The sequence below is a fragment of the Myotis davidii genome, unplaced genomic scaffold (assembly GCF_000327345.1).
Source record: "Myotis davidii unplaced genomic scaffold, ASM32734v1 scaffold97, whole genome shotgun sequence".
In the NCBI taxonomy this organism is placed as follows: Eukaryota; Metazoa; Chordata; class Mammalia; order Chiroptera; family Vespertilionidae; genus Myotis; species Myotis davidii.
In genome coordinates this window covers 254,985-270,054 of record NW_006289392.1, presented here as the reverse complement: position 1 = coordinate 270,054, position 15,070 = coordinate 254,985, and the positions used below count along the sequence as shown (strand labels likewise).

Below are 15,070 nucleotides of genomic sequence, written 5' to 3'. Positions count from 1 at the left end.
AACAGCAGAGCCTCCCTCTGATGTCTCAATATTTTCTACTGTGTCTATGCAATTTTATGCTTCAAAAGTGGCATACTTCTCTTTTAAGAAGGCCTTGTTGCATTCACATGAGTTAGTGACTCACCTGAGGGTGTAAGGACTGTGGTTCTGGTGAGGGGAGTTCTTGGCAACTAAATTCCCAGACAGGTGGTGAAGGATGGTCTTCTAACTTGTGGGCTGCTCGGGTTCAGTTTGATTTGTCGTCATGGTTTTGCCCCAGCCTTAGCCAGAATGGAACCCACAGTAATCAACCAGCAGCAGCCACTTAACACCTCTGCTGGCTTTCTGCTTCCTGCTTGCTGTGGTCAGAAGGAAGGTGTCTCTCTTCTCAGAAGCATCTTTATTTAGCAGCTTTCAACATGCAGGCAAGATATTGCTAGTTCTGCCTAAGAGCCACGACTGACATTGGGGACTTGAGAGAATCTGTCCCTTCTGCAAAATTATGAGTGTAGAGTCCTAAATCCTCAAACCGTCTCTGTTACTGAACTGCTGTGTCCTTGGACAAGGCCCCAGCCCCTCTGAGCCTTAGCACTCTATAAACCCATTCCCTCCATCTGGGAGCAGGCGGTGTGCATCTATGTACTATGGGTGCTCTTCCAGCTTCCTGTTTCCTACAGAAACAAGAGTGTGCACTGAGAGCACAACCAGCTAGTGTTCTTAACAATAAATAAGCCCTATGACTTGAATAAGAAGAAACAGAGGGGACAGCTGTTTCACTTGAGCAGGCTTTACTTAACTCTTTCAAAAGCACCAGGACATTTTTGCTGTTTTTATTTCAATTAAAACCCATTTAATTAATTTAAAACATTAACAATATGGATTTTACATTTTAGAAGTTACTCTAAAAAGAAAGGAAGGTGTTTTTTGTTTTGTTTTGTTTTTTGGTCAAAGCCTGGTCATCCTTGGATTACCCTTGATGTTTCTGTGGTGATCCTGTGTGATTTGCTTAGCTTTCTTTCAATTAAATGTGTTCTAATACCATCAATAACTAAAGTATTCTCTTTCTACTCTCTCTCTCTCTCTCTCTCCTTCCTTCTGAAAGGTTCTTCTCTTTTTCTTTTTCTCTCCCTTTTGCTTCCTCTTTAGCCTAACCTCACTGTCCAGGCCCCATGTGGAAAAAGGTTGCTGTTTTCGGCTGGCGTGGCGGAGGGGAGAGGCTGTAATCCTCTGATTCACTCCCTTTCCCACCCGCCACGCGGTGAGTTGCTCGCGGCTTTAAACAGCAGATCCGATGTGTGTGCAGCGCGCGCTCTCAGACACGCCTGTCTGCAGACCTGGTGTGTGCGTATGTGACTGCAAGTGCATGCACACGCCGGCACGCCCGTGTGTGTGCGTGTTCACGTGCGCGCGTTTGTGCTCGTGTGTGCGCGCGTGTGCGTGTGTGTGCGCGCGTGTACGTGTGTGTGTGCGTGTGTGTGGCGCGCGCTCACGCCTGCCTCCGCGCGCCCGCGGCGCTCTCCCTCCAGCCAGCGCGGTCCAGCCCTCGAGCACCAGCTGTTTCTATAGGAACCGCGGAGCAGCCGGCCCCTCCTGCAGGGGCCTCGGTAGGAGCATGCCCAGTGGAAGCCGCTAGTTTGGCTCAGGTCTGGGTTTCCAGTAAGTGGCGTGCGGGACTCCGGAGACATCCCCACGAGCTGAACCCGGAGTCTTTGTGTGCAGTGGGAGGAGGCGGCGCCGCCGGGCCTGCAGCCCCGCCCGGGGAGCCCCGGCAGGAACCATGCTGGCGTGCCTGACCCGGGGGAACTTTCTGGACGTCCTGCAGGAGGGCTTCAACGAGGTAACTGCCCCGTCTGCCCCTCCCACTGCCCAGCCCCCCTCCCCCAGCGCCTCCCGCCTGATCTCTGGAACCGGTCCTCCGGCGCCCTCCTCCTCGGGAGGACCCAGAACAACTCGCATGCAGAGCCCTAAGGCGGCTTTGGTGGTGGGAGGGTGCCGACCCCACGGGTGAACCGCGAGACATCAAAGGGGCCGCCTGCCTCCAGCTATGCTGGGCATGGACCGTCCCTGGCTGCTAGCCTGAGCCCAGACGACAGGACCACGGATTCAGAGGCCATCTCCTTCCAGAAGAGGTGGTCTCTACTCTCCCCAGGGATCCCCCCCCCCCCCCGGAAATTCCTGAGTCTGTGGCAGAAGTGCTCACTCTATTCCAGGCACTAACGAAGAGCGGAGGGAAGGATGGGTGGCATTGCATTGGTAGAAAGTTTGAGAGAGCAGGGTGAGCAGGTAGGTGGTCCGTATGAAGTGCCCTCTTCTATTGATATCTTTTTTTAAAAACCAGGGTAGTACGTTTCTCCACAACCAAGGGCATGGTTGGCAGAGAAGACGTAAGAGGAGCGAAGGTCTGGATTTCTGGGCTCAATTCAGGGGAGTCAGTATTGGCTCACTTCTGAGTGAGAGCGGGGAACCGGTCCCCAGTGTGACAGGCAGTATGGGAGGGGCTGGCTGGTCTCTTTCTCCTCAGTGTTTACTCTCAAAATTCTGTTACTTATGACATTTCTTTTTCTTGGGACCTGGAGAATTCTGATGTAGGATCCTTCCCCCTTGCGATTTGTTCCATGTCTTTCATTGCTTCTGAGCCCCGCCCCTTCGCCTTACCCCAGGTTCCAGGGAGACCCCTGCAAGGAGACCTAGACTGTTAGTTGTGTGTTGCTTCCTCTCCTTTTCTTTTCACCTCTCCCTCTCTTCCTTCTCTTTCTTAAATTTACGATTTTTAAAAATCAGTCTTTAAACAATGAACACACGAGTACATTCTCTTCTTAAATATGAACATTACAGGCAAGACCATGCCTCGGCCATCGCTGCAGTCTTTCCTGGAGGTAGCCATTCTCGCGAATTTGTGTGTAAGGTTTTCTTGCTACAGCTGCACGGCAGGCTCTTTCCTCAATTCCTGTTTCTAATTAAGAAGTTCTGCAGCCTGACCTGTTCCAGAACCTTCTCCAGTCCTGGCCCCTGTGCCCGGCCTTGTTCCTGACACAGAGAGGAAAGTTGCAGAGACGCTGTCCCGACCTAACCCACTGAGTCAGGCTTTTCCTTTGGCTGAGGCCGTCACAGCCCTCCTGGAAGGTCAGAGTTTGCACCCTGCCTGCACGGCCGGGCTCCTCATCTTTGCACCAGTCCTCTGAACACATGTCAGGGGGTTGTTAACAAAGAGCTAGTCATACAAGCCAGGAGGCCACCTCTTTGAGTGCTTCCAGTATTCCCGGTCCCTCTTTTCCTTGCCTTTGGGCCTGCCCGTGGTCTCAAGCGTCATACGTCTGACTTATCCACCAATTGTGCAGAAGCCCCTTAGGTCCTCCTCTGGCCCCCCCTTTTTTAAACTCAGTCCCAAGTATCAGGTCCCACTGTCTGTCTTCTCAGGAGGAGAGAAGCAGCAGAGTCGGCCTGTCTTTGCCTTCTGCTCTTTTTCATTTCCTAACATTTCCCCTGAAGAGCTTTAGTGTGTCCATAAATGTCCCCTGACCTCCAGTTGTTATAAATCATAAGGGAAAGGGAGAGTGGGAGAGTTTTCTTTTTGTGGTGGTAATGGAGTCTTAATAAAAACAAAACAACAACAACAACAAGAAATAATAACAGTAGACACACAACTTTATTAACTCACCTCTAGAATAATGTAGTAATGCCTCTTTTTTCTTTCGGACATTTGATTTTTCTATCCATCCTGTAAACTTCCCTTCCACCCCATCTACAGGCTAATGTATAATCTATTCCCTTCTATTAGTGGATTTGAACTCTGATAACCAATCAGTATTTTGGTTTCTCTGAGAAATTGACATAATCTAAATGTTATTAATAGTAATATGTTAAATCTCAAATGTCCCTGAAAGTTTAAATAATTATTTTACATACATAATAAATTATATTGAATAATTCTTTTCATGTACTGTATCACATTTAGTGCTACTGAATAATGCTGTGTTAGTTATTTCAGAGATGATGGGGCCCTGATTGACCTATTGCAGTCTCTAGGATTGCTTAATAGATCTAGATATATTCAATCTCTTTTGTTAGAGTCGTGTGATAAGGATATAGATCGGGACTTAAAGGCCAGTGTCAGAATACACTTCAGTCCCTCTGAGAAGCTCTTCACTGAGGCTAAGAATAACACACCTATCCAGTCATCTCTGGGAAATGCTCCAAGCATATCTGAAGCTATTCTTTATCACCGGATGCTTTTAAGGTCTGTGTGGTTAGGGCCGTGACGTCATTCTCTGTGGCAGCGAAAACTGCCACAGGAAACGAAGCTATGGCCCTAACTGGTTAATTAACAGAGAGAAACCTTGTCCTTTGAATCAAGGCTTTCCTCTACCCACTGTTAGCCTCTAATCTCAACCATATGCCATGATGCATAACTGTGCATGGCCGAATTTTCTTCCATTATGTTTCCTGAATAGCCCTGGTCTGAACACACCTGGCAAATTACTCATAGAATTGATTCATGTCAATGCAGCCCCTTTTATCGGCATGGTTACTCTGCATTTTGAATTATCCACAACTTTTGGCTATAGCCACATTCTATCGCTCACCTGGCTGTCATCCCCAACTCCTATGTTTTGGGCCTGCCCTTTCTATCATTTGTCCCCAGTCTGATCTGCCTCAAAGCTATTTATTTGTTTTCTCTGCCACTTGGTATTGATGTCATATGAACATTATCTTTGGTTAATGTGCCAAGTGTTTTTTCTGCAAGTGGTTTTCCAGGGGCTAGACTAGACTTTCTTTAAAAAGTACTTTGGTGCATGTGTTGGAAGATTTAGGGAGACCAAAGACTATAATATAGTCTGGCAAGTAAGGGTTCATTCATTCCATTATTTACTTCATTTATTGGATAAGGAAATGGATAAAATAATAGAAAAACAACTAGTTCCTGCTTCCAAGGAATTTATAGGAAGAGATTTATAGGTGTACTATAAGAACCATAACAGGAAGCTGAATGTGATAAGTACCATAGAAGAGGTAGTGTTTGTGGGAGTTTACACAGGTACCTTCTACTTAATAATATCATGTACCAACGATTTACCAACTGACCTGCTCACCGAGACCAGACGTTTCTTCCTGCTAATCTGGAAAACATGCATGCAAGTACTCATTTAACAGTCACTGAATGACTGTGTTCACCAGGCACTGTGCCAGGCTCTGGAAACAGAAGTAAAAAAACATAGTCTGTGCCCTGGTGGAGCTCCCAGGGCAATGAACATAAAGTACATGGTCAGAGTCTGAAACTTGGGGAAATTGTGGTGATGTAGAAATGCTGCCTGTCAGGCAGAGTGAGCCTGTGCCTGGCTGGAGTAGGAATGGCCCGAGGGACTGAAAGTTGTTTAGCTGATTTGTTAAAATGTTGGCCAACAGGAAATCAGGTGTCTGAGCCTCAACCTTTTAAGCACATGACCTGGGAGACTCTCCCTACCAGTTTTTCTCCACGTAGAAAAGTAAAAATTTCAATCTCACAGAGATTCATCTGCTTGGTAGTCCCTGAGAAACACAGGAGGAGCCTTTGTCTGGCGCCATTCCCGTAGGGGGACATAGGGCCAGTGAAGAAGAGGATTGGCATGTGGAGCAGCTGCAGCAGACATCGCTCCTAAGCGCCTCACGCCTTCCGCAACCTGGGGCCAAGCAGAGGCGGTCAGACATTTCCACAATGACCTCCTCTGTGCTTTGCTGTAGAAATTAAAGGCCAGTTAAGTCTTTAATGTAACAAAGCACCTCACTCGCTAACGGTCTTTTTTCTATCCTGACTGATTTCTCCACTCCTCGCCCGAGCTCACTGGCTTTATTCCCACAGGAGTCAATGCCAGCTAAACAGATGCTCCCTGGCAGCAAGCTCTCAGGCAGCGTCATGTTCCTCATGGTGAGAGATGGGCTGGCCAGGCCCGTGGAGCAGAGATGGGCACTGTGTGCCAGGTGCCACTTCCCATGACTCGCCCTGTTGTCGAGGCTGTTAGGACTGAAACTTCCCTGAACGTATTTCCTTATTTGTTATCCTCAAATGCCGGGGCTCTTGTTCCAACATTAAGAAGGGCTCTGGAATCTGGAGAAGGCTGTGCATAGATTAAATAGGAGTCCAGAGATGAAATATAATTTTGAAAGGCATTTGGGGGTCAGAGGAGCCTAGTTTAAAGGAAACTAACATCTGCTCATCTCAGGACCCCATGCTTTTTATTAACACAATTTGTCCAGAGGAGAGGCAGAGATATACACTTCAAAGGGTCAGGGTTTCATATACAGAGTCTATTGTCAGAATGGAGGAAATTAGCCAACGGCTGTTCAGGTGTTTGGCCAGTAGGAGGCAATAACATGTAGATTAAAATGCCCTGAGCTGTCTGGCAGCCAAGCAATCATTCCTTTTTCAGGTTTGGGGAAATAACATCAGCCATTCCCAACAGGTGACAACATACGGTGCTCAGCCCTTATTGAGTCCCCAAGTTCCATCAATCTTCTGATGAAACTCTTGCAAGTATGACATGCTAGAATTGGCTTCTGGCACTCAAACCAGGCCCTATTTAAGTGGTCATGGACATAACCTTCAGTGATCGTGTTATTAGTGGAAGTGGAGTTCTTGGGATGCCTCAGGAAAAAGAATTTCCCCACGGGGGGGATGAGATTTTGTGGAAAGCTTTATTGATGATGTAAAATTAAGGGTTTTGGGTGATGATTTAAAAAAAAAATCCTTAACCGGCTTGGCTCAGTGGATAAAATTAAGGGGGTTTCCCTCCAAGGTCCCATCTCCATGTCCTGCCATGGAAAAAGTCCAATCTTGTCTTCAGCAGGGCTAGGATCAAGGCCACTGCCCAGACTTTCTGTCCTATATTAAATTACAGTCCAGCCTGACTGGTTTGGCTCGGTGGTTAGAGCGTCGGCTGCCAGACTGAAGGGTTGCAGGTTCAGTTCTGGTCAAGGGCATGTGCCACAGTTGCAGGCTCAATCTGCTTGTGCAGGAGGCAACCAATAGAAAAAATATCCTCAGGTAAGGATTAACAACAACAACAAAATTATAGTTCAGTCCAGCATCTGACTAGCTTAGCCTGTCTTCCCAGCTGCAGTTCATTGCCACCGGCCATGCAGCTGCTTAAGGCCATATGGTAGGTTAGCACACAGGCGAGTGCTGGTCACAGAGCAGGTGAGAAACAGGAGTGCAAGAGCAAGAGAGCACAAGAGAGGGAACTCCCTTTGGGGATTTCATGGGCTTCCATCAGGGTCCAGCCTCCTAGCCAGTGATCTTTTTCCCAGGCTAGGCTGAAGGCAACCACCTTTCCTGTGTCACCCCAACCTAACTGCGAATGCGCCCATCTCCCCCTTTGTTCGATCCCTTCCCCCAGAATCTGCAGGGAATGGACTGGTTGTTACTGGGGAAAGTGAAGCTGTAGCTTCCTGGTGAGACTGCGCAGATGACCATGCTTCTAATGTCTGGCCTCCCCTTTGCTCTCTTTCTATTAATATTAATAAACTAGTTAATTATGATAACAATCATATATATTAGGGAGGTAGGGAACCACTCCCAAAGGCCCTAAGAGTGGGCTCCATGCCTTGTTTTTAGTAAAGGACACTCATAGATTATACAATGATACCTCATTTCATTCATCCTTTCAGTCATTCATTCACTCACATGCATTTATTGAACATTTATAACATATACTTATGAAGAACAGAGTGTTTATGGAACTCATAACTAATGGAAATTTAAAAATAAGGCTAGGAGATGAAATCTTCCAGAAAGTTTTTAGGTTTTTACTTTCTGGTATATTATCCTTTGACTTCTGGGCTGAACACTAATACAAAGAGCCCTACCCATGGAGGGAAGAAAAAACCTAAAATTTTTACTTGTGAACTTTACTTTTACCTAATTAGCCACCAACTTCAATGAATAAGTAGCCTTTCCTGGTTGAGTAAGACCTGAAGAAATTAATAGAAAAGAAATGCCATATTACATTCTTTTCCTGGCAGAATTTAGGCCAGTAATAACTCACGGTTTTCACACCTCCTGCCTTCTTCTCAGTTTATCAGCAACACCCCACCCCATCTCCTCAGCGTCTGCTGCTGGAGGGTGTCCGGTATCTGGTTTCACTGTAAAACTGATTTCCTTGCTGAGCCATTCAGGTCTCCTGCACTCTCCAGCACACTGCAGGGGCCTCTCCTTTTCTTGTTCGCCTTTCCTGCTTGCCGGGCAGGAAGCCATAGAACAGCGGTTCTCAAGCCGTGGGTCGAGACCCCTTTGGGGTCGAACGACCCTTTCACAGGGGTCACCTAAGACTGTCGGAAAACACATATGTAATTACATATTGCTTTTGTGATTAATCACTATGCTTTAATTATGTTCAATTTGTAACAATGAAAATACATCCTGCATATCAGATATTTACATTACAACTCATAACAGTAGCAAAATTACAGTTATGAAGTAGCAACGAAAATAATTTTATGGTTGGGGGTCACCACAACATGAGGAACTGTATTAAAGGGTCGCAGCATTAGGAAGGTTGAGAACCACTGCCATAGAGTCTACTTCCTGAATGTTTCTACACAGACTTCTCTGGAAAAGCCCAATCAGTGCTTTTGCAGCTCTAACCAAACAAGTTCCCTGTAGGAATTCTCTTTGACCTTGCGGCTTAGAGGAGATAGAAAGCAGAGGCTGGATTTACAAACTTATTCCGAAGGAAGGGCAGGTCCCAAAGAAAACCAGGTACATTGGGCGCCCGGAAAGCTTTCCAGGTCAAGATTTCCTGCACAGATTAAGATGGTAGACAGAACTGTCTTTATTAGAAGAGTTTGAATTTATATTGCAGGGTTACTTGCAGTGTCTTGGAGGAAGCTGATGGAGAGTATGAGGTTGCTAAGGCCTCTCCCTACACCAGCTGCTCAGAGCTTTAGAGTGGTTCAGTCTTGTCAAGCCCAAATCCTGCTCACACAGATTTGATTGTTGCTCTGTCTACTTTTCCCTGAGACCTGACTCATAGGGTTGTCATAAAACCCTCAGCCTTTCTAGACTTCCAGATTGCTCAGGCATCCTTCTAGCTTCCACGGAACAAGTTTCAGATGTTAATTCTGGATCAAGATTAGTTCTTTGTGGTCACAGACATAGTATATCTGATTTCTTGCTTTTTCTGTCAAATGATCTTTAACTGAAATATTTTCCTTTGTAGTTCTTCACTAGCCCAGCATTCCACTGCACCACTGTTGATGTCATCCATGATGTCGTGAGGGTGGTAGCCATCCGCATTGCAGCCCGCAGACTGGGCATTCCTCAGGACCTCTTTTAATGTTTCCAGAGAGTTCCCTAGCTAGAAATCGGCGCTGCATCTGTTGGGCAATGTTGCTAACCTCATCAAGAGTGACATTTACACTGTGCTTAATGGGCGTGTTTTTTTGCTTCTTTCTGTCTCTTGGTGGTTCTTTGAGGGCTTTGATGGTGAGGGCAAAGGCAGAAGGTAGGTACTACCTCAGTGTGGGCCAATCTGTTCTGAATGGTCGGTTTCACTGTGATCCCCAGTTCCTTCCAATCCCTGGTTGCTTTGGCGATGTCATCACCAACCTTTTTAAAAAATATTTTTAAAATTGATTTTAGAGAGAGAGGGGAAGAGAGACAGATAGATAGAAACATTGATGAGAGAGAAACATCATTGATTGGCTGCCTCCCACAGAACCCCTAGTGGGGATGAAGCCCACAACCCAGGCATGTGCCCTGACCAGGAATCAAACCGTGACCTCCTGGTTCAGAGGTCGACATTCAATCACTGAGCCACACCCACCAGGATCATCACCAACCTTTTTAGGAGACAGACCCAGGGGTCCAATTCTGGGGGTAAGGGCAGATGTGGCACCAACTTCCTCGCCAGTGCACCTCAGGTGTGTATGACTTTGGTTTCGTTGGGGTCAAACTTTGGCAGCATGGTGGAGGCGGCTGGTGTTGGATGAACCCAGATTTGGGATGACTGAAGAAAGTTATACCTTGTCGAAAGCTGAAAGTATCTTGCTTTTCTTATTAGTTTGGTTGTAAGTGCCAAGAACCGAGCTTGAACTAGCAGAGATAGAAAATGGAATCTACTGCGTGGAATCCAAGGAAAGGCTAAAAACTAAATCATGGAATGGGCAAGGATGGAACAGTCTCAATGAAAATCAAGAACTCAAACACTGGCAGGATCGCTCCCTCTGCTTTTTGCCTCTTATCTCTGGTTCTGTGGGTGGCTTTATTCACTTCCACTATAGATGTGAACATCATACCTATGGCAGCATCTAAGTTTTATATCTTACCACTTTGTGAAAGAGAGACTGGGAGAAACAGAGAAGAGTGGTGGGGAAGGGGACTGATTCTATTCCTAAATTTGAGACCAAAAAAGTCCAGAGATCTACTAGGCTTGACCAGTCAACTTAGCTGGATCAATCAACTGTGACCAGTGGAAGGAATGATATAATGCTAGACCAATACTGGGGCCCATCACTGAGTATGTAGAGCAGCGGTTCTCAACCTGTGGGTCGCGACCCCTTGGCGGTCGAACGACCTTTTCACAGGGGTCGCCTAAGACCACCCTGCATATCAGATATTTACATTATGATTCATAACAGTAGCAACGTTACAGTTATGAATTAGCAACAAAAATAATTTTATGATTAGGTCACAACATGGGGAACTGTATTTAAAGGGCCTGAAGGTTGAGAACCACTGATTGTAGAGGGTCATGTTCTACAGAAGGGGGTGTCATTGTGAGCTGGACCGCTACCCCAAGAGCTGTTAGCTACACCTGCAGCTCCCCCACCCCCTCTGGGCCTGATTGGAAACTGATTATGGTTCTATGGAGCTTCTCCAGAAGGTTCAAGGTATACTTCTTAATATTTTGGATATTTTTATTTTGCTGAATCTAGTTTGTCTTCACTGAATAATTGACTTATAAAATTTTAGGCTAGAAATAAGCAAAATTCAGTGATTTCTTTTTCCTCAGCTGATGCAAGAACCCCTCAAGAGGTTACTTCACATGGCTTGTAGGGTGTCGGGGGTAAAGAGGACTAGGCTAGACCTAGCCGGTTTGGCTCAGTGGATAAAGCATTGGCCTGTGGACTGAAGGGTCCCAGGTTCGATTCTGGTCAAGGGCACATGCCCAGGTTTTGGGCTTGATTCCCAGTGGGGAGCCTACAGGAGGGCCCAGCAGGAGTTGGCCAATGGATGTTTCCCTCTTACATCATTATTTTTCTCTCTCCCCCTACTTCTCCTTTCCTCTCTCTTCTGAAATCAATTAAAAAAAATTTTTTTAAAAAGGGGGGGACTAGCCTCTGAATTGCCCACCCTGGTGCTAACCAGAGAATCACTGCTTTCCCTATTTTACATATGTGGCTTTCACACAAGTTACAATTTGAGAAAAGATTCTGAGGCAAAAACAAACAAACAAACAAACAAAGACAAAGAAGAAAAAGACCTACTAGTTCAGCCACTAGAGAGTAACAGACTCTTGCAAGAAGCATATGTATTTCATCTGCTAACAGAAGTAGTCTAGTAAAATTTAGAACTGGGACCTAGACCTTCATTGCAGGCCTCTTTTAAGATAACATCTTGGCGGGGGAAGTCGGTGGTGTGGCTGGTCCTCATGAGTGTCTACTTTGTTGTTCAAATCAGTTTTTTTAGAGCCAGCAGTAGGCATTTTCCAGTATAACAAGAACAGGGCTTTGGCCTGCCTCTTGGATACCAGGTAAAGATATCTTCATGTCAACAAGGAGATGCACTGAGACTTAGTTTAGTGGTTGGCTCCCCAGATTAGACTTAGAAGGAGCAAAGGCCTAAAGTCATTGTAACCCTCAACCTGTGGATAAGAATAAGCCACTCAGCTGTGAATCTGTGATCTCTCTGCTAGATGCCACTTACTAGGTCTCTGTCAGCAGGCAGACATGGTAGTGACATGACAAAGGACAATTCAATTAAAATGTTTTGTCAGTGATTTCTTTTTTAATTTTTTTTATTGATTTCAGAGAGGAAGGGAGAGGGAGAGAGAGAGAGAAACAATGATGAGAGAGAATCATTCATCGGCTGCCTTCTGCATGCCCCACTGGGGATCTGGCCCACAACCCAGGCATGTGCCCTGGCGGGAATCGAACCCTGACCTCCTGGTTCATAGATCGACATTCAACTACTGAGCCATGCTGGCTGGGCGTCATGGAAGGCGCACTCGTCAGTCTTTTAAGTTATATGACTCTGGGCAGAATAATAAATATCCTCAGCTACCACTTTCCTGGAATGACTTCAGGATCCACGATGAAGACAGTCAAGCCTCCCAGTTCCTTGACCATCCCCACGGCAATGATTGTCCTTCCCTGTGCTGCTACAGAAATGCCACACAGTGAGGCTGTATCCTGGAACTTATTGCACAAAACTGCCCTGCCCTTGAAATCTTAGTTTTGTTTTCTTTTGTTAAGCCTCCCCTGAGGATATATTTTCCCCCCATTTATTTTTAGACAGAGTGGAAGGGAGGGAGAGAGGCAGAGAAAAACATGAATGTGAAAGAGATACATCGATTGGTTGCCTCCCACACATGCCTAAAACCAAGATACATGCCCTTGACTGGAATCAAACCTGGGACCCTTCAGTCTGCAAGCCTATGCTGTAACCACTGAGCAAACAGTCTAGTGCTGCCCTTGAAATCTTGAACTCTGAAAGTTTACTCTCTGCTTAACACCCCAATCTCCACACTCCTCCATTCCCATTAAACTTACATTGAGGTGCACCAAGTTCTCTATTCTCTGTCCTCTCAGTTTATCAGCTCTCCTTAATTTCTTCTATCTGGTGCAGATTCCACAATCAGTCACTTCAAATGTACTCCCACCACCATCCTCACTTCCTGGTGATCGCTGTATTTCCTCTGACCAATTCCAGTCTTAGGTTAGCCCATATTGGTTTCCTCACTCACCCCACAGGCCTGCTGAGCCCTTCTAGAGGAAATCACATAGCCTTGCTGATTGATTCAGTGACACAATTATGATTTCCAGCCCTATTGAGTCCTTGGTGCCATTGTTCTTTCCAGTCTCCCACAGGGTTCCTTTCTGGAAGCCTCCTCCATTCTCCCCGTTCCTTTCTATCTATAATAATAAAAGCATGATATGCAAATCGACCAAATGGCCGAACAGCAGGACCACCGTCCAGACGACCACACGCACTAGTGCCAGGCCTGCCATTGCCCCACGATCGCCCTGCAGAGGGAGGCCCAGGCCACTGTCCAGCGGGTGATCATTCGGGGTGGAGGGCTCCGCAGAACCTGGGAGCCCGGGGTGTGTGGCGGCGGCCGTGGGCAGCACCAAGCCAAGGCGGGTGCAGGAGGGGGACGGGGCCGGGACGGTGAAGCCAGCACCTGGGGGAAGGAAGGCCTACCCTTACACGAATTCTGTGCATCAGGCCTCTAGTAATGAATAAAGGGGCATTTATTTAGATTTTGGGCTCCTTCAACTTCCTTCTCCCCCCACTCCACATTCCCCAGGTCTGTACCTATTTGTAGGTATGTATTCCTGTCTCCTCACAATCAGAGCAGGAAGTGGCCTCTTCCTCTCCCCTGGAACCTGGCTGCATTGTTCACACCCCTCCCTTTGTATCTGTCTCTCCCTCACTAACCCCACACCCCAGCCAACAAGTTTCCTGTTATCCTCATTCTCTATTCCCCTTCCTCTCCAGCTACCCTTTCTCCTCCCTCACTGCTGGTTATATGCTCTCTGAGGTCTTCTCAGGTCACTGCCATCTGACTTTTAACCCCACCACGCTACAGCATCTGTTCTCAAAGGTTATCAAAGCCTGTTAATTATTCAATGGAATGGGCTTCTTAGTCCTCAGCTGGACTGTTTATAGCATTTGACCTAACTGACCACCTGTCTTAAAATTCTCTCATCCCTGGATTCCTATATTTCCTCTGCCCTCTGGTTATATGTCCTAGGATCATTTTATTGCTCAATTCACTTCACTTGTTTCTTTAATGTTGATATATCACATCCTCTGCCCTGGGTACTCCCTTCTCTCCTCTCATTGCATGCTTTCTTTGGTATTGTAAAAATAATCTATTCTTTGGAGTGTGGTGCAGTGGGTTCAAATCCCATTTTCATGAGTTATCAGCGCTATGATCTTGAGCAAGGTTTCCCATACGGGAAATGGGGCCAATAATATCAATTTTAATGGCTGGGTATGAATATTAAAGGAGACAGGGATATAAAGTGTCTCTTTCAATAGCTGACAAAAATTGCCACTTAGTACATTTTTAATCTCTTCTTTCCTTTCCATCCGTCTCCTCACTCCCTTTCCTGCCAAATAACTTCTCATAGTTCACTTGTAAGCCCAGGATTTGGAGTCAGCATTGGGTTCAGATTCTTCTTCTGACAGCAGCCTTGTGACTGGGGTTTTTGTTGTTCTGAACCTTGGTTTCCATGTGTGTGACATGAGAAAGGTAGTTTCTCACAGGATTAGTGTGTGTGTGTGTGTGTGAGAGAGAGAGAGAGAGAGAGAGAGAGAGAGAGAGAGAGAGAGAATGTATGAAAAGATGTGGTGAAGTCCTTAGCACAGTTCCTGGTGCATAGTCAGTGCTCAGTAGGTGGTAGTTATTAGTTATTATGTCTCACTCACACCTACGGCTATAACCTATCACACATACATACTCTCAAACATGTACCTCCCACCTTGCTCCCATCTCTTGTGCTCTAGACATGGATTTTGCCAACTGGCTTACGTTTTACAAAGAGCTCAGACTCTTATCCAAAACCAAACTATTTCTTTTTCCCAATACTTGTTCTTCATGTATTCCCTTTCTCAGCTAATGTAGTGTCATCAGCCATTCATTCAGGCATGACTTTTTGGAGCCTCTCTTTTTGTCACTGCCCACATCCTATCATTCCCCTCAGATTTGTTTCTGGAATTTGTGCTTTTCTAGCTATGCTGCTTCAATTCAGGCTCCCATCTTCTCTCACTGGAATTGTTGCCTCGTCTCCTCATTGGTTTCTGCAGATCTGGATGCTCCTCTTTCTATCCCATGTTCTCCTCTGTGTCCAGAGTGACTTTTCTAAGATGCGGGTCTCACAGTTTCACTCT

General features: G+C 46.2%; 1 protein-coding gene and 1 pseudogene across 3 annotated transcripts in view; one reads left to right on the top strand and one right to left on the bottom strand.

Annotated features, from left to right (window-relative positions):
• The first annotated feature begins 1,416 nt into the window (after positions 1 to 1,416).
• Positions 1,417 to 15,070, top strand: part of DIXDC1 (DIX domain containing 1) — a 71,011-nt gene continuing 57,357 nt past the window's right edge. For 2 of the 3 annotated variants that reach the window (XM_006761520.2, XM_006761518.2), the window contains exon 1: positions 1,421 to 1,816. In XM_006761520.2, coding sequence (XP_006761583.1) covers positions 1,757 to 1,816 — 60 coding nt within the window. In that variant the 5' untranslated portion in view covers positions 1,421 to 1,756. Of the gene's footprint in view, positions 1,817 to 15,070 lie in introns of all 3 variants that reach the window. The other variant, XM_015562475.1, reaches the window with a different exon arrangement.
• LOC107182756 lies at positions 9,135 to 9,917 on the bottom strand (annotated as a pseudogene).